The sequence below is a fragment of the Pleuronectes platessa genome, chromosome 9 (assembly GCF_947347685.1).
Source record: "Pleuronectes platessa chromosome 9, fPlePla1.1, whole genome shotgun sequence".
In the NCBI taxonomy this organism is placed as follows: Eukaryota; Metazoa; Chordata; class Actinopteri; order Pleuronectiformes; family Pleuronectidae; genus Pleuronectes; species Pleuronectes platessa.
This window is the reverse complement of record NC_070634.1, coordinates 26,070,289-26,090,983: the sequence shown is the minus strand read 5'-3', so window position 1 is coordinate 26,090,983 and position 20,695 is coordinate 26,070,289. Positions and strand designations below refer to the sequence as shown.

The window sequence follows — 20,695 nt, the reverse complement described above, 5'->3', positions numbered from 1 at the left end:
AAATGTGGATGCAATCTACAAAAAGGGTCAGAGCCGGCTCAACTTCCTGAGGAGGTTGAGGTCGTTCAACATCTGCAACAAACTCCTAACATGAGACAACAAACTGTATACCATAGATCATAGTAGATCATACTGACAGTCAAAATTGAACTATTTTGAATTAATAAACGATAGTTGAATAAATCTGATTTGTTGTATATCTTTCAATGTGTTGCTTTTCTTTCTGTGCTGGTTTATGATTTGTAAAATAGCTGCAGGAACACACACTTGCTCCAGAAAATGTTCACACACCGTCACATTATGCAACCCCTCTATTTTCACCACTGTGGCACGTCTCAGTTTACTTCTGATAACAAAGGAGCTGCAGGAACAGATACTAGGTTTGCTCCTTTTAACAGTATACTACTACTACTACAATAACTACTACTACTAGTTGTACTACTACCAAAACTACTATTACTATTACTAGTAATAATAATAATACTAACATGGACAGACGTGTTTAAATAAACTTTTTGTCTGAGGTGAATATTAGTTTCCTCATATGCAGGTGATTTGATGTTTTGGTTTCAATGCGTGTGTGGAAATCATATGTTTTATTAAATTCATGATCGATTCTCCCAAACGTTGTTTCCATTGCACCTTGTTGCATTTTGTTATTGATACACAAGTCTAAACAAAAGCTAAGTCTAAAACCTACTGTGATATTTTTACTTTTTGGGGTTTCCATGCAAAATAATGTTTGATGCACAACTTGAAAACAGATAAGAGCAGATGGATGGAAACATACTTTCTGACTCAGAAACATGATGCCAGAATTATATTATACAAATTTCTGAAATCATAATATTTGATGCACAATGTGCAAAAAGAAGATATTAGCACGTAAAAGCCATAACAACAAATACAAATAATAAGAATCAATAAAAAGGAGACAACATCGCACAAGGGCATAACATAATAATTAGCAATATGTAAGAATAAAAAGAGAACATCACGTTTCAAAATGTGATTTAAAAGAAGTTACTGAATCTGGGGGTAAAGAAACACAAGTGATTAGTCTTTAAACAGACATGATTCCGTTCCAATTATTAATATTTTAATAAAAAAGGGTTAATCAATAAATTAATAGAAACAATTTAACTGGTCATTTGTGGTATTTGGACGAGCAGATAGTTTCTTTAAATGTTCCTGAATAAATGTTTCTCAGTGTCTTAGATTTTTGTTGCTGATACGAAAAAAAGAGGGAGGCAATTCCTGATGGAGTGACGTGTGGAGGTGAAGAACATCTGTTTATCAACACACGGACATTCTCCTCCTTCTCCATCGGTGTGTGGATCAGTCCAAGCCGACACCTGCTCCTCTTCCCCGGGGAGAATCTGCTGCTTTCACCGAGTTGACCCGGAAGGTACGTGGCCGCTCTCACGCATCAGCAGCTGGATACTGTTAGCCGACACCGCTCAGCAGCTAGCTAACGGTCCTTGTTGTTGTTGTTTGTTGTTGTTTGTTGTGGCGAGATGAAGCTTCATGAAGCTTTGAAGCTTTCCCTCCAATTGGTTCAATCGTGTGCTGACGCTTCATGGTGCTTCATCTGCTCTACTGCGCCATCAAGTGGACATTAAATGTAAATGTAAATATAATTATAATGACACCATTGCTTTGGTGTTTGAAGCTTTAAATTGAATAAATGAATGAATGATGTTTGTGATGCCAATAAATAAATTATGCACTTATTAACATGGTGTTTGTCTTTATGATACAATGGCCGGGTCAAAAGGGAAAGTGGAAACAAATTGGTGAGAGGGTTGTGATGTGAATGTGCTTGTGTTACTTGGTTTGGGAGTGTGCTTATGTGTGTAGGGACAAAATGTAACACGTACAAAAGGGAAAACTGTATTTATTTTATTTAAAAACAACAGCTTTTCAACAGTGATGAGTCTCAGAAGTTTTTTTTTTTAGAAAACAGATTGAACACATGGGTGTGTGACATTTGGAACTATTTCTCCTGGTTGCATTTAGCTTTTGTGTAGTAGGATTTCATAAGTGTGTATAAGTTCACAGAAGTTTTGGAATTCATGTGTTAAGTAAGGCTGTACTGTTCCGTGGCATCATCTTCCTCCTTCTTTGAAGTAACACAAGTTCTGGCAAAGCTCTCGTAGCATCAATGTGTCACCAACTGTTCTTTAGCTCTGCCAGTTTTAAATTCTCTGAGGTATTTGTTAGATAAACCTGTCACCATCATATCTATTTTGTGACAGATCAGCATATCCCCCACAGATTCAGCCGATAAGCTGGAAGAATTTGCATACATCTCACATAGACGTTGCAGATAAGGCCAAAAACCAAAACTATTTACCTCGAAGCGTTTGACCTGAACTTTGTCACACTGATACCCATCTATCACCTGTCCCTCTGACAGGAACTCACACACTAACCAATGGATTTAATGTGGCATGATGCCTCTGCAAATATTTACTGTACTAGGTGCAATACCCTCGCCGAGGCAAGTATTCACCCCCTTTGGACTTTTCTACATTTTGTCATGGTATAACCACAGATTAAAATTTATTTCATCGTGAGTTTATGTAATGGACCAACACAAAATAGTGCATCATTTGGAAGTGGGGGGAAATATTACATGGATTTCACAATTATTTACAAATAAAAATCTGAAAAGTGTTGAGTGCATATGTATTCACCCCCTTTACTGTGAAACCCCTAACAAAGATCTGGTGCGACCAATTGCATTCACAAGTCACATTTGCAAGTCACATAATTAGTAAATAGGGTCCACCTGTCTGCAATTTAATCTCAGTATAAATACACCTGTTCTGTGACGGACTCAGAGTTTGTTGGAGATCATTACTGAACAAACAGCATCATGAAGACCAAGGAGCTCACCAAACAGGTCAGGGATAAAGTTGTGGAGAAATATGAAGCAGGGTTAGGTTATAAAAAAATATCCAGAGCTTTGAACATCTCTCTGAGCACCATAAAATCCATCATAAGAAAATGGAAAGAATATGGCACAACCGCAAACCTACCAAGAGGAGGCCGTCCACCCAAACTGAAGAGTCGGACAAGGAGAAAATTAATCAGAAGCAACCAGGAGGCCCATGGTTACTCTGGATGAAGTTGCAGAGATCCACAGCTGAGGTGGGAGAATCTGTCCACAGGACAACTATTAGTCGTCTACTCCACAAATCTGGCCTTTATGGAAGAGTGGCAAGAAGAAAGCCATTGTTGAAAGGGATCCATAAAAAATCCCGTTTGGAGTTTGCCAGAAGCCATGTGGGAGACACAGCAAACATGTGGAAGAAGGTGCTCTGGTCAGATGAGACCAAAATTAACTTTTTGACCTCAATGCAAAACGCTATGTGTGGCGAAAACCCAACAGTGCCCATCACCCTGAGCACACCATCCCAACAGTGAAACATGGTGGTGGTAGCATCATGCTGTGGGGATGCTTCTCTTCAGCAGGTACAGGGAAACTGGTCAGAATAGAGGGAAAGATGGATGGAGCCAAATACAGGGAAATCCTTGAAGAAAATCTGATGCAGTCTGCAAAAGACTTGAGACTGGGGCGGAGGTTCATCTTCCAGCAGGACAATGACCCTAAACATACAGCCAGAGCTACAAAGGAATGGTTTGGATTAAAGAATGTTAATGTCTTAAAATGGCCCAGTCAAAGCCCAGACCTCAATCCAATAGAGAATCTATGGCAAGACTTGAAGATTGCGGTTCACAGACGGTCTCCATCCAATCTGACTGAGCTTCATCTTTTTTGCCAAGAAGAATGGACACACCTTTCCATCTCTAGATGTGCAAAGCTGGTAGAGACATACCCCAAAAGACTTGCAGCTGTAATTGCAGCGAAAGGGGGTTCTACCAAGTATTGACACAGGGGGGTGAATACTTATGCACCCAACAGATGTCAACTTTTTTGTTCTCATTATTGTTTGTGTCACAATAAAATTTATTTTGCACCTCCAAAGTACTATGCATGTTTTGTTGATCAAACGGGAAAAAGTTTATTTAAGTCTATTTGAATTCCAGTTAGTAACAGTACATAATGGGAAAAAGTTCAAGGGGGGTGAATACTTATGCAAGGCACTGTATGTCATATTTTAGGTGTTTAATTAACCTCAGCTTGTGTGTGTGTGTTGTGTGTTATGATTATTTTGCTTTTATGTTTGCATATAAATGTCATGATGCTGTTGTGCAATGACAATAAAGACATTGTGTTCTACTTATGCACAACCACAACCACATCAAGAATAAAAATAACTGCTTGCCTGTCAATAATTTGAAAACTGACATTTTACCCATATGAATTTTACATTGAGTAGGGTTAAGATTTAAAAAGACACAAAGTAAACAGTCCCTTTCAAACTCTACAATGAATAACATTACTTGATACTTGTGAGCTTGTGTCAAATGAGGTGTTGCTTCATCTTGATTTCCATGGAACTGATGAGAAATCATTTACTAATCAAATATAATGATGTAGTGTCTCCAAATATTGACTTGTTACAAACCAATAAAGAGATAAATTCTTAAATAAATAATTGCTAATTCAAAACCATTTCTCCAAACAATGACTTTTAAAGTAATGACAAAGTAAGTTATGAAATCATATTTGATACACAATGTGCAATAAGAATATATCACGTAAAAGCCATAACAACAAATACAAATAAGAATCAATACAAAGACAACATTGCACAAGAGCAAAAAATAATAATTAAAGCAATATGTAAGAATAAAAAGATGACATCACTTATCAAAATGTAATTTAAAAGATGTTACTGAATCTGGGGGGTAAAGAAAAACAAGTGATTACTCTTTCAATTTAACAGACATGATTCTGTTCCAATCATTAATATTTTAATAAAAATGGGTTAATCAAAAAATTAATAGAAACTATTTTACTAGTCATTTGTGGTATTTGGAAGAGCAGATGCAGGTCAGATAGTTTCTTTAAATTCTCCATAATAAATGTTTCTCAGTGTCTTAGATTTCTGTTGCTGATACAGAGGAGAACTTAAAAAAACAAAAAAGAAGTCGAAGCAACAGAGGCTGAAATAGTGACTTTTAGTCTCTAGTATGGGACAAACCATTAAAAAACAAGATCTTCCATTTCCCATAATGCTCAATAGTGTGTTCCATTAGACTCTCCTTTTCATCACTTTGTTTAAAAGTCCAAATCTTCAGTTTGTGAAACAGACTTTATCACTGTTTTTGTTGCAACAATTTTAAACCACTACTAATAAACAATGTCACAAGGTGGACGTCTCAGGCTACATCCACACGACAGTTATACAAAATGCTTCACTGTGACTACTTTACACTACTCCCAAGTTATTGCTCACCTAAATGGTGAAGTGTGGAAATGCCCCGGCCCCCGTTTTAGTTTGAAAACTGTTGTGGTGTGGACGACAAAGACGCAGGCATTTGAAAACAATGACCCAGTCATCAACATTCACTTCCTGATTGGTTCTTATCAGTCCTGACTCAACTACCGGCGGTGAAGGCAAAGCGCTGTAAACATTTAATGTCAGAATATATATATATAATATATATAATGTGTTTTTTTATATAAAAAACAGGACGTACTTTGGTCTGCTCCTTCCTGAGTTGTTTGATGACTGCCAGGTCGTCACCCAGAGGTCCCATCACCACAGATGTTTTGGCTGTACAGGCCTTGATAGCTTGGTCTCTGCTCAGATGGGCCTCCATCACCTGTGTGACGCATGGAGGACAAGAGATGCATTGTGGAGGAAACTCTAGAAGGGACACTTTGGAGGTTTATATTTCAGTCTCGGTCATCACAATCACAGATTCACACGGTTGTTTGCATGTTTGTGTGGCAAATCAAAGCATTCTGTACTTCTGTTTTGGCAAGAATGCAGCTCCATACAAGAAGGTTTTTCTTCGTTGTTCACATTTGAAAGATGCACGATGAATAGTAATATTAATAATATTAATAATCTGTGTTCATAGAGCACTTTTCATAACATATGTTGCAAAGTGCTTCACAAGGGCAGCATAAAAACAGGCTGTACAAAATAAACAACGTATATAAATACAAGTTGTGTTTGAGATTCTAAGTAAAAGCGATAAAGATAAATGAATACACTTCATCATCGCTTCATTAGCCATTGCACAAAGAGGTTGTGCAAACATTACCTCAGAATTGTGTCGGTTGCGTTATTTTCCACTGGTGCCAGTTGGCCTGTAACGTTGTTTTATTCCCAGAAGTCAGTGGCTCAGTACCCAGTCACACCCACACATATACTGTGTTACAACCTTGAGGTTGTGTTGACCTCTCTCTCTCTCTCTCTCTCTCTCTCTCTCTCTCTCTCTCTCTGCCTCTCTGCTGTCATGATTGTGTGATGTGTTTCAGGTGTGTCTCTTCTAGTGGATGAGTGGGTGGATGTGTTTACAGGGAGCTGATTGGTTCCAGCCCAAGCGGCAAGGATAGGAGGACGGTTCCCACAGCTCCTGCGATCTCTCTCCTTTTGCCACTGCCAGCCAGACCTCCAGCCGGACTCACCTTGTGCAGCACTCTGTAAACTGTTCTTTTGTAACAGCCTGTTCTTGGTAGGGGTGGGTAGCATTTCTGTTCAAGCCATGTTTTCTCCTGTTTTGTTTGGTGAGGAGTTGGATCAGTACGATGTCTTTTGATTTCCTTAATTTTGAGTAGGGAAGTTTAGGTTGTTTCGCCTTAGGGTTGTTTTCTGTTTATTGTTTTGCTGTTAGCCCACCCTGAAGCAAAAGAGTCAATAAACACAAACGGGCTGTTAATTGTTGTTGCTGGTTCTTGGGGGCGGGGCAAGGAGGGCGGGGGGGGACTCTTGTACCATGTTGCGACTGTAATTTCCCCTAGGCAGGGTCGTAACACAAATGTGTTGCCGGTTGGTTGTTCATGTTAATAGGATGGGTTTTCAATTAGACGATTTTGCCACAGATCCCTCGATAGAAAGCTGGATAAATGTAAGAAAGCAGATTTATTAATTGTGGCAGATTTTTTTGGGGTTCAAGTACCTTTTTTAAATGCAAAAAAAGCAGACTTAAAACTAATTTTGGTTGAAGAACTAGGGGAGAAGGGGGTGTTTCCAGAACGTCATGTGGATACTGGGGGAAGATGCGGAGGCCAAGGCAATGACACAGTCCAATGACTGATGAATTTGCCCTAACCCATAAGAATGTGTTTTCCTCACGTGTCCCGTGATGGGGCAGTTGTAGGGGAAAGACAAAAATCACCCCGGAGTCCCAGGCGCCAGTCACCAGTTTCACGTGATAGGCGTGCATGTTTCTACTGCCATGAAAGTGGACATTTTATTGCTGATTGTCCGCTGTTGAAAAAGAAAGATCAGATTAAGAGGTCAGACAGTCCCTCTGCTATCGAGCTGTTTCAAACAGTACCTGGAGTAAATCACATGGTGGCTCAGATAGAACAGGATAATGAAGTTGATGCTGATTTTAAACCGTTCATCTCAGATGGCTATGTGGTTATACCCGAGGGTGGAGCTAGCCCTGTGCCCATTAAAATATTAAGGGACACCGGTGCGAAACATTCTGTCATTCGGGCTGGTGTGTTACCTGTTTCGAAGCGAACTGTGGCACAGACATACTGATTTGGGGGTTAAAATGAGTGTTTTACGTGTGCCACTTCATACTATGCAGCTGTCCTCTCCTATTGTGTCTGGCCTTGTGCGAGTTGGGTTGCGATCCAAGTTGCCAATACAGGGGGTTGACTTAATTCTCGGGAATGATGTTGCAGGAGTAAAAGTGTTCCCCTCCCCCGAAGTTGTTGAAATCCCCACCGTGGTAAAATGTGACTCACCCTCCATTTTTCCTGCGTGCGCCGTTACGCGTGCCAGGGCTCGGAAACTAGATGATGTGGTGCATCTTTCTGATACTTTCATGGTACAGGATAATGTTGTGGTAGATAGTTCTGTTTTGGGTGAAGCCCCAACAACAAGAACAACATTGGAAAAAACGTATGACCACATGTGGACGGTTCCAGATTTGTCTTTGTCTGTGGACCAAGTAGAATTGATTAAGGCCCAACAGAGTGAATGTACCTTAGTTAGTAGTTTGTCTGCAGCTTCTGAAAACAGAAGGGAGGTTTGGCACTTACTTCTTTGATGATGGTGTCCTCATGCGGAGGTGGTCTTCTGGGCCTGACAGTGACCACAGTACAATCCGACAACTAGTTGTGCCAACCCCCTTTCGTGTTCAAGTGTTGAGTTTAGCCCATGATCATAGTCTGTCAGGACATTTGGGCATTTCCAAAACATATCGGCGCATCCTCAGGTATTTTTTCTGGCCGGGATTGAAATCCGAAGTGGCAGCATTTTGCTGATCATGACATATTTGCCAGCTAGTGGGAAGTCCTAACCAAATGGTCCCTTGTGCACCCTTACACCCTATCCCTGTAATAGCAGAACCGTTTGAGCATGTCGTGATTGATTGTGTGGGACCACTTCCAAAAACTAAATCTGGCAACCAGTATATCCTCACTATGATGTGTGCTGCCACTCGATATCCTGAAGCTTTGCCCTTATGCACAATAAAGACAAAGGCTATTATAAAAGCACTGGTGAAATTTTTTACCACATTTGGAATACCTAAGCATATCCAGAGTGACCAAGGCTCCAACTTTATGTCAAAAATCTTTGCTCAAGTAATGTCCCAGTTGTCTGTTAAACATCGTACTTCCAGTGCTTATCACCTTGAGAGCCAAGGCGCGCTTGAGAGATTTCACCAAACATTAAAGTCCATGCTTCGTAAGTACTGCCTTGAATCCAGTAGGGACTGGGATGAGGGCCTGCCACTGCTGCTGTTTGCCGTGCGGGAAACCACGCAAGAATCCCTAGGTTTTAGTCCGGCTGATCTTGTTTTCGGGCACACAGTGCGCGGTCCGTTGCGTTTACTCAGAGAAAAGTGGCTGGCTGGCAAACCAAATGTGGCTCACAACATTCTAGATTATGTCAGCGCTTTCAAAGAGAAGTTGTACCATGCTTGTGAAACAGCTAGACAGTCTCTTGCTTCTGTTCAGTCCAAGATGAAAAACAGATATGACCAGAAAACTGTGTCGAGAAAGTTCCAGTCTGGTGATAAGGTTCTGGTTTTGTTACCAGTTAGTGGTTCTGGCCTACAGGCAAAATGTTATGGTCCCTATGTCGTGGACCGCTCGTTAAGTGACACTAATTATGTGATTAAAACCCCTGCTCGACTGAAGAAATCAGGGGTATGTCATGTAAACATGTTAAACAGTATTTCTCCCGCAGTAACGACATGTCCTCCATAGTCCCTGTTTCTGTGGTTGGGGTACCACCCCCCAGCAGGATGAAATGATTGAAGGACGACTTTCAGTTCCCTGTGCTCGCCTGAAGAATTCAGAAATTTTGTTCAAACTGGAGGAGTTTCTGTCACATTTGGCTGAGCCAGCTCGTGACGATGTGGTTCACCAAACATAGTTATTCTAAAATGTTTGGTGATATCCCCACACAGACCCATGTCCTTTGCCTTGATATTGATGTTGGTGAGCACCAACCCACAAAACAACATGCTTGCAGAGTGAACCCTACTAAACAAGCCATAATGCAGCAGGAAGTTGAGTATCTCCTCCAGAATGTTTTTGCTGTGCCTAGCTCCAGTGCGTGGAGTTCTCCATCCTTGTTGGTGCCAAAGTCTGATCAAAGTTTCAGATTTTGTAATGATTTTAGAAAGCTTAATGCTGTCACCAAACCAGATTCTTTTCCACTGCCTCGGATGGAGGACTGTATTGATCGTGTGGGTTCTGCAAAGTTTGTAACAAAACTTGACCTACTAAAGGGGTATTGGCAGGTGCCCCTGACTCCTACTACTATCGTGGATTCTGCAGAAACTTTGCTGATATTGTTGCTCCCCTCACTACCCTGTCCAGTCCCTCTAAACCCTATGTGTGGACTACTTGTTGTCAGGAAGCTCTTGAATCTGCTAAGGCTCTTCTCAGTAGCGCACCTGTTCTTTCTTCCCAAGACTTTCTACTGCCCTTCAAGCTTGAGGTTGATGCCAGTGGTCACAGGGCTGGGGCGGTGCTGCTGCAGGAGGATGTTAATGATGTGGATCACCCGGTCTGTTTCTTCTCTAAGAAATTCAACAAAGATTAACTTAATTACAGTACTATTGAGAAGGAAGCATTAGCTTTACTCCTAGCCCTTCAACACTTCGAGGTCTATGTCGGTTCCATTCCACTGCCTGTGGTTGTGTATTCAGAGCACAACCCCTTAGTATTCCTGTCCCAAATGCGTAACAGCAACCAGCGTTTAAGGGCAGTTTATCTACTTCTTCCATTTCCTCTATATGAGCAAATGGAGAAGTTCATTCTATTGGAAGGGGAGTTAACACAGTTAGGAAATCAGAAGTCATGGGACTGTTTTTTGTCTTCTTTTTTGTTTTAATGTGTATTTTCAGGTCATAAAACAATGGAGAGTGACACAGTGGTGAATAACAAACAGCACAGAATCATTTGGGCCACCTTTTTCTGAAGTGGGCTCTAGTGCAATTTATACTATTGCTTTTCAGTTTTTAATTCTGCTATAAACTGCATGAATACATTCTGATTACAAACATCACTGTTCTTTTTTTGCTTTATCTTTGTATTATATGTCACGTAATTATTTTACGTGACATAAAATGATTCTCAGTCTTTGTGTAAGGTAAGAAATATATGGGACACTTGTAGGCACTTTACAGTATAGAAAAAATGCCTAGAAATGTCCCACAATTTTTGTTCGGGAAAAATAAAATACATGGGAGAAAAAAATCTCCAGCACCAGCTGAGCCCGGGGACCCACTCTAAAGCCTGGAGTTGCCATTTAATCTTTATAATAGTAAGCTCTGCAGCGTTTACACAACAAGCATGGGTGCTCAAAATGGAACAACTGAGCGCAAGCTCACAAAAGCCAGAACTTATACAAAGAGGTGTTTCATAAGACATGATATGAAAAAAGAAGACATCAAAGACATGAGGTCATCCTCTGTCTTATCTGCTGTGTCCTTCCGTCCGTGGTACCAGTTGGAAGAAAAATATCACCAAATAAGGGTTCCATCCTGTTTATCAAGGTCATAGCAGTGAGACACCTAATCAGGGGATTTCCAATACCTTAGACAATGATCAGTGGAATTTTCCACAACACAGTATACTACTACTAGTTCTACTACTACTATAACTACTATTACTATTACTAGTAATAATAATAAAGCAGCTGATTCTCCCCGAGAAGAGGAGCAGGTGTCGGCTAGGACTGATCCGCACACCGGTGGAGAAGGAGGTGAACGTCCGTGTGTTGATTAACAGATGTTCTTCACCAGTTCTTCACCTCCACGCGTCACTCCATCAGGACCTGCCTCCCTCCATTTCTTCTTCTGCGGTGGTTTCACGCCCGAGCGGTCTCACTACCGCCACCGCCCGGTGACAATGAGGTAGTGTCAGTGAATAAGGCGAGGCGGTTCTATGTCATACTTTTACACTTTACTTTCATCACCACTAATGTACAGGACGTTTTATTACATGAAGTTTATCTAATAAAACATCCTTAATGATTTTTAAATGATTAACAAATGTCTATTTATTATCTTATAATTGTCTTTTATTGCTGTTTAGGTCATTCACATACCTCTGTTTGTTTGTTGACCTGTGATTTTTGTTTGTCAGTGAACTGCTCATTTTACTTGCACACCCCTCCAGTAACTTTATTATTTTATTTCCTGGATCCTTTCTGCAACGTTTCTATTACTGAGGAGAATTACACACTATAATCTCTCTGGTGCCAGACAATACTCACAAGAGAGCGGTGATGCCTTTAGCAGAGCTTCCTTAAATGAGCCCATCACCTGAACCTTTGCTTCCACTTTTATTTAAAGTACTTAGGAAACAGTGAGTATAGATATAGAGTCACCACTCTAGGGCCATTAAATGACAAACTATTCAACTGTATAAGAAATTCAAAGTGTGTTTTAATATCTACATTTTGTGACCTGGTGCTGACCCCGTTTCTATTTGATGCCTTTTGATTTGTTTTATGCAGTTGTATTTATTTCCAGTTTATCTACTTCTTCCATTTCCTCTATATGAGCAAATGGAGAACTTCAGTCTATTGGAAGGGGAGTTGACACAGTTAGGAAATCAGAAGTCATGGGACTGTTTTTTGTCTTCTTTTTTGTTTTAATGTGTATTTTCAGGTCATAAAACAATGGAGAGTGACACAGTGGTGAATAACAAACTTTTCTGAAGTGGGCTTAAGTGCAATTTATACTATTGCTTTTCAGATTTAATTAATATTAAAAACTATAAACTGCATGCATACTTTCTGATTATAAACTATGCTGGTTCACTTCTTAATCATTATTAAGGGTTAGGGTTAGACACACGCACACACATCCAGTTTCCCGTCTTAAATCTCCCCTTAGCATATTTAAGGTTGTTAAAATCATTTTAAGTCACTCTCCTACACATATATGTCTGTATCCGTTTGTTGTGTATCTTAATTGTAGCTACAATTTTCAAACTACTACATCTTCTGATAAAGATGTACTTTATTTAAATACATGCATTAGATATGTGTGTTTACAAATCTCCAGCCTGCATCACACACAGGGGACACACACAGGGGACACACAGGCTGGAGATTTGTCACAGATCGAGATTTGTCACAGATCGATAATGATCAATGATGAAAATGAGACATACCCTGCAGACGTAGGGGACCCTTAGCCGGTGAGACGTGTCCGGCTCTCAAGTGTGTGAAGTCAGCGGGAGCATCGCCAGCCTCGCAGTGTGCCGCCCGGGTACAGCCGGGATCCAACCCGCCACAGAGCAGCCAGCTGCAAGCCGGGCACTAATTGCTATGAGACTAAATCCACCTAGCTTACATGTCACCCTCAATTACTGAAACAAAACAACAGCTTTTCTAGTTGAAGACACTCACTGCGCCAGAGACATGCACTGCAAACGCTCCCCTGTGGGGATATCAGTCAGGCGGCTGCTGCTAACTGTAAACAAACACCGACAGGTCCACCCGAAGCGAGCAGCTGACATGGAGCCAGCAACCCGACATCACATAGCGAGCCCGAGCTGAGGAGGGGGCTTGGGCATGTGACTTACCCCGACCGCAGGCTCTGCTTCTCGGCCAGATCTCCGCTGCTTCCCGGGTGGGCTGCCACATGCAATACTGCTGTAAAAACGTGCACAAGCAGCCATTCCAGAAAGTGCTGCAACTTTAAACACAAACTAACAGCAAGCTAGCGTTAGCTCCCTGCTGCTAACCGTAAACAAACACCGACAGGTCCACCAGAAGCGAGCTGCTGACATGGAGCCAGCATCCCGACGACATCATCCAGCGAGCCCGAGCTGAGGAGGGGGCTTGGGCTCATGACTTACCCCGACGCAGGCTCTGCTTCTCGGCCAGATCTCCGCCTCTCACCCCGCTCACCGGCTGGTTAGCGTCCCCCTCGGCTAGCTTCCCAGGTAACACCTGCCGCCTCGAGCTGAGGAGCGTGCTATGGCTTGTAACGTAACCCGGTCTCCTCCTCCACCAGATCTCCGCCTCCGGGGGGAGGGGGGGGCTATGCCATGTAGACTGACTATGATGTAAATTCTGGTCGTATTCCCATTCGACGCACTCTATCGTATAGTTTCTTACATAGAGGAACCACAACAAATCGCGGGAGTTGTTTTTTGCAAGAGTTTTTGGGACGGTTGACATGCCCGATACCCACATTAACATGTAGAAGCACTACAAAAGTGGATTTTTCATAATATGTCCCCTTTAATATCTCACTTATTAGAACCATTTTAACCACATTCAATATTGGACAGCTTCTGTTGTTGTGAACAAGACTGACCCGGACAATCTCATGCTGCTTCTTCACATGTGAAACACAAACTCCAGAAATTGTCTTTCCAAAATCAACACACAAATCATTGTTGGATCAAAACTATTCTTTATTAATTAATATCTTCATCTATAATTTCAGTGCAAAAACAGAAGTAAAAACCAAGCTAAATAGCCTAAATCCCAGAAAGTAAAGCCCCCATTTAAAGGATTAAGCCCTTTTCATTAATTAATATCTTCCTCTACAATTTCAGTGCAAAAACAGAAGAAAAAATCATGCTAATTAGCATAAAGCCCCAAAAATAAAACCCAGATTGAAAGGATTAAGCTTTCATTTGAATATCTTCCTGCCCTGGTTCTGTCTACTGAGGAGACGCGTACCTGCCAAGGAAGAAGATGGCCCCGGTTTGATTGTGCCTGATGAAGAAGAGGAAGGGGTGGTCTGCTGTGAAGGGTTTCACCCTCAACATACATCTATCTAATCCAATGGCTGCTGTGGCCCCAGCCGCCTCCGTGCCCTCCTCGTTCACCTCCATGAAGGCCTTGTGAATCACCGTAGACAGGAAGAGTCCTGCTTCACCGTTCATGCCAGACAGGTCGGCCTTTGACGGGCAGAACACGTCTGTCATGCCCAGCTCGGACAGAGGCTCCTTCAGGTCGTAGTCCTCCTCCAGCTTGAACTTTGGCAGGTGAACGTGGATGTCTGACTGGACGTCCATGTTTTTCCTGTCAGTCCATTCATTCAGCATCTCCAGCGTCAGCTCCATCTCCAGCTGGAACAGAGCAAATACATTTTTTTCACATCTCTAAAAACTAAGAAGAGGGTGTCTTGTGATTAAAAGGCTGAAACATGTGATGACGCTAAGGTACACAACAGAAGTTATGTCCCTAACATCTGCTGGTGGTCACTAACATCTGATAACACCAACTGGTGGTAGGCATTAATAAGTGCAGTACAAGGGATATTCTCCATCTTGTTGTTTATTCCACCGCCAAAAAAAACATTAATCGACTGAGTTGCTGTTGCCTCCTTTTAGCTAAACTTCAGTTGTTTAGTAAACACAGTGTCTGTTAAAGACAAATAACATTGCACAGGCTGGTCAGTTGTAAGATGCATATTATACACATGTAGTAGTTTTACCATTTTGGTCTCCATCTTTGTCTGTCTGCTGTTAGGTGCTCGACAGGGAGTGACCAGCAGCTTTTATCTGAGCTTCTCAATATGAAAACAATCTATTGATTTAACTCTGTGTACCTTCAGCAGAGGGTCGGAACAGTCTGTGGACTGTTCAGGCAACAGGATGAACATGCTGAGCTCCTCCTTCTCAAACGGCAGCTCCAGGATCTGCAGACTGTATTCAGGGATGTAGTTGTAGGGCAGCTTCTCAATCTGGATCATCATCTGGACTGGTTTGCACTCAGTCTGACAGACAGAGACAAACAACTATTAAAATGTCTATCTAGCTAATAATTCCATTGGGATTAGGTCACTATCTACTTTAGTTTGAGGAGCTAAGGGACATAGATAAGCGTTTTTTTACCTGGCTGACTTTAAAGGGCATCTCTTTGGTGTTTGCTTTGTAAAAGCGGTTCTTCCAGTTTGCCTTCAAGTAGATGGCATTGACCAGAACCAGCCTCGTACCTGCAGAGACTATCCCCGGCTTCAGGAGATCTTTTATTTTATCTGAAATGTAACAGAAAACCTGAGAATTCAGAACAATATAGAAAGATTTATTCCCGTTTTCATTCAATTCAGGTGTAAAGTCGTACTTTCTGTCTGCTGCTCGACCCAGGTGTTGATCTCCTTTCTGCTCGCCTCCACGGCGCAGAGGAAATCCACAGTCTTCAGGTCGGAATGGAAGTACTTACACATGGCTTCCAGGAATCGCTGCACAAACCACATATCATCTTATACTTTCAAGGAAGCTTTTAAGAAGTATACATTTCTGCTGTGATAAGTGAAAAATTTGAAACTTACAGGTAGGAACATTGCGGTTTGCTCCCCATACAGACGATTGGCTATTTTCAGAATGTATGACACCGATGGTGAGTGGATGTCTTCGATCAGCTTCTTGAATTTGGCGTGGACGGCTTCATCAGAACTGAATGACAGGGCCTGTGTGGAAGTTTGGATGAACACGTGACATTTAAATGCTTTCAGATGTGCACCTAAGAGTCCAGGGTCTGTAGGTGAGGAAGCTAATCTCAGAGTCAGTTCCTCAGAACATTTTCTGGAAGTTTTCCTGCCAGCCCACTTGTAAAATATCTGTAAAATGTAGAAATCAGAAGGCGACAAAATCTCATCTCTCACCTGCAAATTCTACATATTCACACACAGAATCTGTTCATAGAGATTTCTTCTGTAGAAACCCGAGTGAGACACTGCAGATTAAAATCTGCACATTTTTAACACTGAAGTCATTAATAGATGAGACGAAAATAAGATACAAGTAAGAAACTGTAAGATTTGTTCTTCTGTTCTGAAAGCAAACTGGTTTAATGAACTGAACAGTCAGATCAATGTCCTGCTGTCAGAGAGCAGCACATACTGGACCTTGTGTCAGGGATTCATCTAGAGTCAGAGGAACAGATGGTTTAGAAACACTGTTCAGTCTGCTCCATCATAACCAACTGGTCCCACAGCTCTGACTCTCTGAATGACAGGTAACAGAGACATGGTGTGATGTACCTTTTCCATTTGATCGGCTGTGTTTCCTCTGGCTCCCAGGTAGACCATAGCCAGAGCTGAACGGATGCTCAGCGGAGACACAAACAAATTCCCTGATGGGTTTGCACGGCTCAGAGTCCGGAACAGCTGCACATCGCTTGAGATGTCGATTGAGCTTTTGGATGAGCTTTCGACTGGTATCAAGCATCTTGAGCTTTGGAGTTGCCTTCGGGATGAAACATTGATTGTGCCAATGCTGGTGATGTTGTCGAATTTGTTGCCGGAGTTACTGTTGTCGATGCTATGGTCGTCAACACTATGATCGTCAACACTATGGTCGTCAACACTATGGTCGTCGGAGCTTTGGTGAGTGTTGCCGGGTTTGTTTCCCATGGCTGACGATGTACAGTTGTCCTGTAATGAACAAAAAAAGCTTTTTAGACATACCTATTTTCAAATCTGAACAGAAATGCACCTGATTGCTGCTTGATTGTACTTCAATTTTTTGCAGAAAAAAATGTGCCAAGACCCCCAAAACCAACCAGATGAGTTTGGACTGAACCAAACTCAATTTTATTTGTTTATGGAGCCTAATCATAACAAACATTCTCTCACAGTGTGTGATGGAGAAAAATCCCCAACACATCAAATCAGATAGAATTATAAATGCAAAATACCTGAGAGACGAGAAGATGTGGAAGCAGAGAATGTGAACCTGGAGGTTGAGTGGTCAGTAGAGGAACACGTACACCAGTATATATACAGTATATGTGTGGGTGTGACTGGGCAATAAGCCACTGACTGCTGGGAACAAAGCAACGTTATAGGCCAACTGCGCACCAGTAGAAAAAAACGCAACCGACACAATTCGGACGAATTGTTTGCACAACCTCTTTGTGCGATTACTCAAGAGACTAAAAGTCACAATATTTCAGCCTCAGTTGCTTCGTTTTCTTTTCTGTTTTTTACATTCACTCTTTTTTTGGGGGGGGGGGGTTTGATTAAGTTCTCCTCTGTATCAGCAACAGAAATCTAAGAAACTGAGAAACATTTAGTCAGGAACATTTAAAGAAACTATCTAAACTGCATCTGCTCGTCCATATACCACAAATGACCAGTAAAATAGTTTTTATTTATTGTTTGATGAACCCTTTTTAAAATATTAATGATTGGAACAGAATCATGTCTGTTGCATTTAAAGACTTAATCACTTGTTTTTCTTTACTCCCAGATTCAGTAACTTCTTTTAAATCACATTTTGACATGCGATGTCATCTTTTTATTCTTACATATTGCTAATTATTATTTTTTGCTCTTGTGCAATGTTGTCTCCTTTTTATTGATTCTTCTTATTTGTATTTGTTTCTATGGCTTTTACGTGATGATACCTTCTTATTGCACATTGTGTATCAAATATAATGATTTCATAACTTACTCTGTCATTATTTTAATATACAAAGTCTTTGTTTTGAGAAATGGTTTTGAACTAGCAATTATGTATTTAAGAAATTAACTCATTATTGGTTTGTAACAAGTCATTATTTTGAGATACTGCGTCATTATATTTGATTGGTAAATCATTTCTTATCTGTTCCATGGGAATCAAGATGAAGCAACACCTTGGACACACCCACATGTGTTCATTAGAAAACGGTGTTCAACCATGAAAAAATCCTCCCATTGTCCTCAGATGTTCTGTCACAGAAGGGTGGGGAGGTGGAGGTGGAGGTGTGCTCTCTCTGCCTCAGGCTCTGCATGTGTGCACCAGAACAGAGCCACAGCACAAATAAAGTTTGAATGATAAAAATATATATAGCTGTTTTGGATGGTTTTGAGTTGACCTGAAGCTGCTGGCTGTCTCTGTATCCCGCTGTAGGTTTCTCAGGAGATGCTGAAGGTGATGTGCACCATGGATGACCACATCGTGGATGAAAACTGTGGGCATGGTGGTGTTCAGTCCGTGGACGATGTGGTCATCCATGGTGCACATCACCTTCAGCACCTCCTGAGAAACCCACAGCGGGACACAGAGACAGCCAGCAGCTTCAGGTCAACTCCAAACCATCCAAAACAAATATATATTTGTATCATTCAAACTGTATTTGTTTTTCTGGCTCTGTTCTGGTGCACACCTGCAGAGCCGGAGGCAGGGAGAGCACACCTCCACCTCCACCTCCACCTCCACACCCTTCTGTAGCAGAACATCTGTGGACAATGGGAGGATTTTTTCATGGTTGAACACCGTTTTTCCCATGAACACATCTTGGTGTGTCGAGGTGTTGCTTCATCTTGATTTCCATGGAACTGATCCGAAATGATTTACTAATCAAATATAATGATGTAGTTTCTCCAAATAATGACAAAGTTATGAAATCATTATATGTGATAAGCAGTGTGCAATAAGAAGATATCATCACTTAAAGTTCATGATCCAGGTGAATCATAGGCCACGGGGTAAGAGGGACTTGTTTATTCAGGGGACGATAAGCAACGGTGAGGCGCCACTTACCGGTTGGTTTTAGCACCGTCCAAATGGGGGAATTGTAGGTTGAGTTACATTCCCTGATTATCTGTTTCTTTAACAGGCTTTCGAGGATGTCTTGAAATGATTCAAATCCTGCTAATGGGATTTTGTACTGACGTACGAAGGTCGGTAGCGTGTTTGGATCAGTGGGGATGCACACAGTGTGTAGGTTAGTGACCCCACAGTCAGTGGAATCCCTTGAGAAGATTGGCTGGAAGCTGGGTAGAAAATTTACATATTTTTTAGGGGGCAATTTTTGCTACAACTGACTGAAATCCAGGGGCATTTGAAAAAAATTGGGGGCACCTTTTGAAACTTGTGAAATAACATTTAACCTTTGTTCAAAATAATAAATACACTTATTTAGGCTTACAGTATATGAACAATTGCCATCAAATGGCAATAATAAGACTATTAGGCAGTAGTCTACAGATTCAAAGTGTTTTCTTAGATTTTTCAACAAAAAACCGAAAACATAAATCAGACAATCATATTCAAGAAGAACTTTTATCTTTCTTTTTCAAATTAAAAAGTAATTATTAAGTTATATGTACTATGGAGAAAAATTCTAAATACGTACGTATACATACATGCGTGGCTTATTTGTCAAATTGCACCAGTTCATTATCGTCGTCATCTGTGTCACTGTCAGCCATTGGAGAAGTTGCTGGTCTGACCAGCTGCCATTTCCCATAGGGATTTATGTGGGGCCGCCTTGCTTTCTTCCCACTGCTGAACCATTTTTTCACAGCAGATTCTGCACATGCTGCAGCAGCTGCATCTTCTTCTTCTGGACCCTCTAGTGAGATAATCATTAGGTCTTCCACTGTGCTGTGTTGAGATTGATCCGCCAGTGAGTTTTGACCCGATTCAGAAGAGAAAACGTCCTCTCGAGAGGTGGACATTGGCCTGACTTGAATTATTTCAATTATGTGGAGTATGTTGGAGGAACTCCTCAGACTTAGAATCTGTGCCCATAGTTCCTTCCACTTTAGACCTCTGCAATTCCTTTTGATGATCTTCTTAAGACGGGTCCATTCTGCCATTACGCTGACATCGCAGCCGTTTTTTCATCAGTATCTCCTTGAAATGCTCTAGGAGCAGCAAGAGCTTCTCGTTACCATACTCAGTCAGACCTTCAGGCCAGTGCTTAGGGTCCAGTGTAAACATGGCCATGAGGATTGTGTCTGTTTTATACCTTTCATCAAGGCAGGCCACAATGTCATGGATGAGCTGCTCTCTGGGACTCTTCAATCTCTCCTCAGCATCTGCTTAAGTGTCAGAAAGCTCTACACCTCTGCAGCTACCACACCTACACTCCACCTTCACTGCTCTCAGCTTTCGGCCATCACCTTTTGTCATGTCTTTCAGTACCTCTTCGGAAGTCTCAATAGCCTCCAAAGCTGTGGGCAGAGAGATGCTGTCCTTCTGGAATTGGAGAGATAGATGGGACAACTCCCCCAAAACATCCATGTAAAGACCTGTATGGAGGATGAATTCATTAGACCTAACCTTCTTGAGCCATCCTCTCACTTTTGCAGCATCTGCTTTCTTTATATCTTGCCGCTGATCACTTCCCACTCACTTAGATGAGCGATGACTGCAGGGATGTTC

The 20,695-nt window shown here is 41.5% G+C and overlaps 1 protein-coding gene and 1 long non-coding RNA gene across 2 annotated transcripts; both read right to left on the bottom strand.

The window, feature by feature from the left end:
* Positions 1 to 1,940: 1,940 nt before the first annotated feature.
* Positions 1,941 to 6,374, bottom strand: LOC128447766 (uncharacterized). Its single transcript, XR_008339670.1, has 3 exons — positions 6,190 to 6,374; positions 5,617 to 5,742; positions 1,941 to 3,633 (listed from the first exon to the last, which is right to left on the bottom strand). It is a non-coding gene; the product is annotated as an uncharacterized LOC128447766 (long non-coding RNA).
* A 7,604-nt stretch (positions 6,375 to 13,978) lies between these two features.
* Positions 13,979 to 17,391, bottom strand: LOC128447752 (leukocyte elastase inhibitor). The gene is made up of 7 exons (XM_053430072.1): positions 17,235 to 17,391; positions 16,579 to 16,971; positions 15,868 to 16,005; positions 15,660 to 15,777; positions 15,431 to 15,573; positions 15,145 to 15,312; positions 13,979 to 14,662 (listed from the first exon to the last, which is right to left on the bottom strand). The coding sequence occupies exons 2-7, from the start codon at positions 16,948 to 16,950 to the stop codon at positions 14,252 to 14,254; spliced, it is 1,350 nt and encodes a 449-aa protein (XP_053286047.1). The 5' UTR covers positions 16,951 to 16,971; positions 17,235 to 17,391; the 3' UTR covers positions 13,979 to 14,251.
* Between the last annotated feature and the right edge of the window lie 3,304 nt (positions 17,392 to 20,695).

Bases quoted from the DNA above. Each gene is read 5' to 3' on its own strand.
- LOC128447752 (XM_053430072.1), bottom strand. From the start codon at position 16,950: ATGGGAAACAAACCCGGCAACACTCACCAAAGCTCCGACGACCATAGT. The intron at 16,006-16,578 runs GTACATCACACC...ACTTCCACACAG, and splicing joins CAGCCGATCAAATGGAAAAG to GCCCTGTCATTCAGTTCTGA. The intron at 15,313-15,430 runs GTAAAAAAACGC...TCTGTCTGTCAG, and splicing joins TGCCCTTTAAAGTCAGCCAG to ACTGAGTGCAAACCAGTCCA.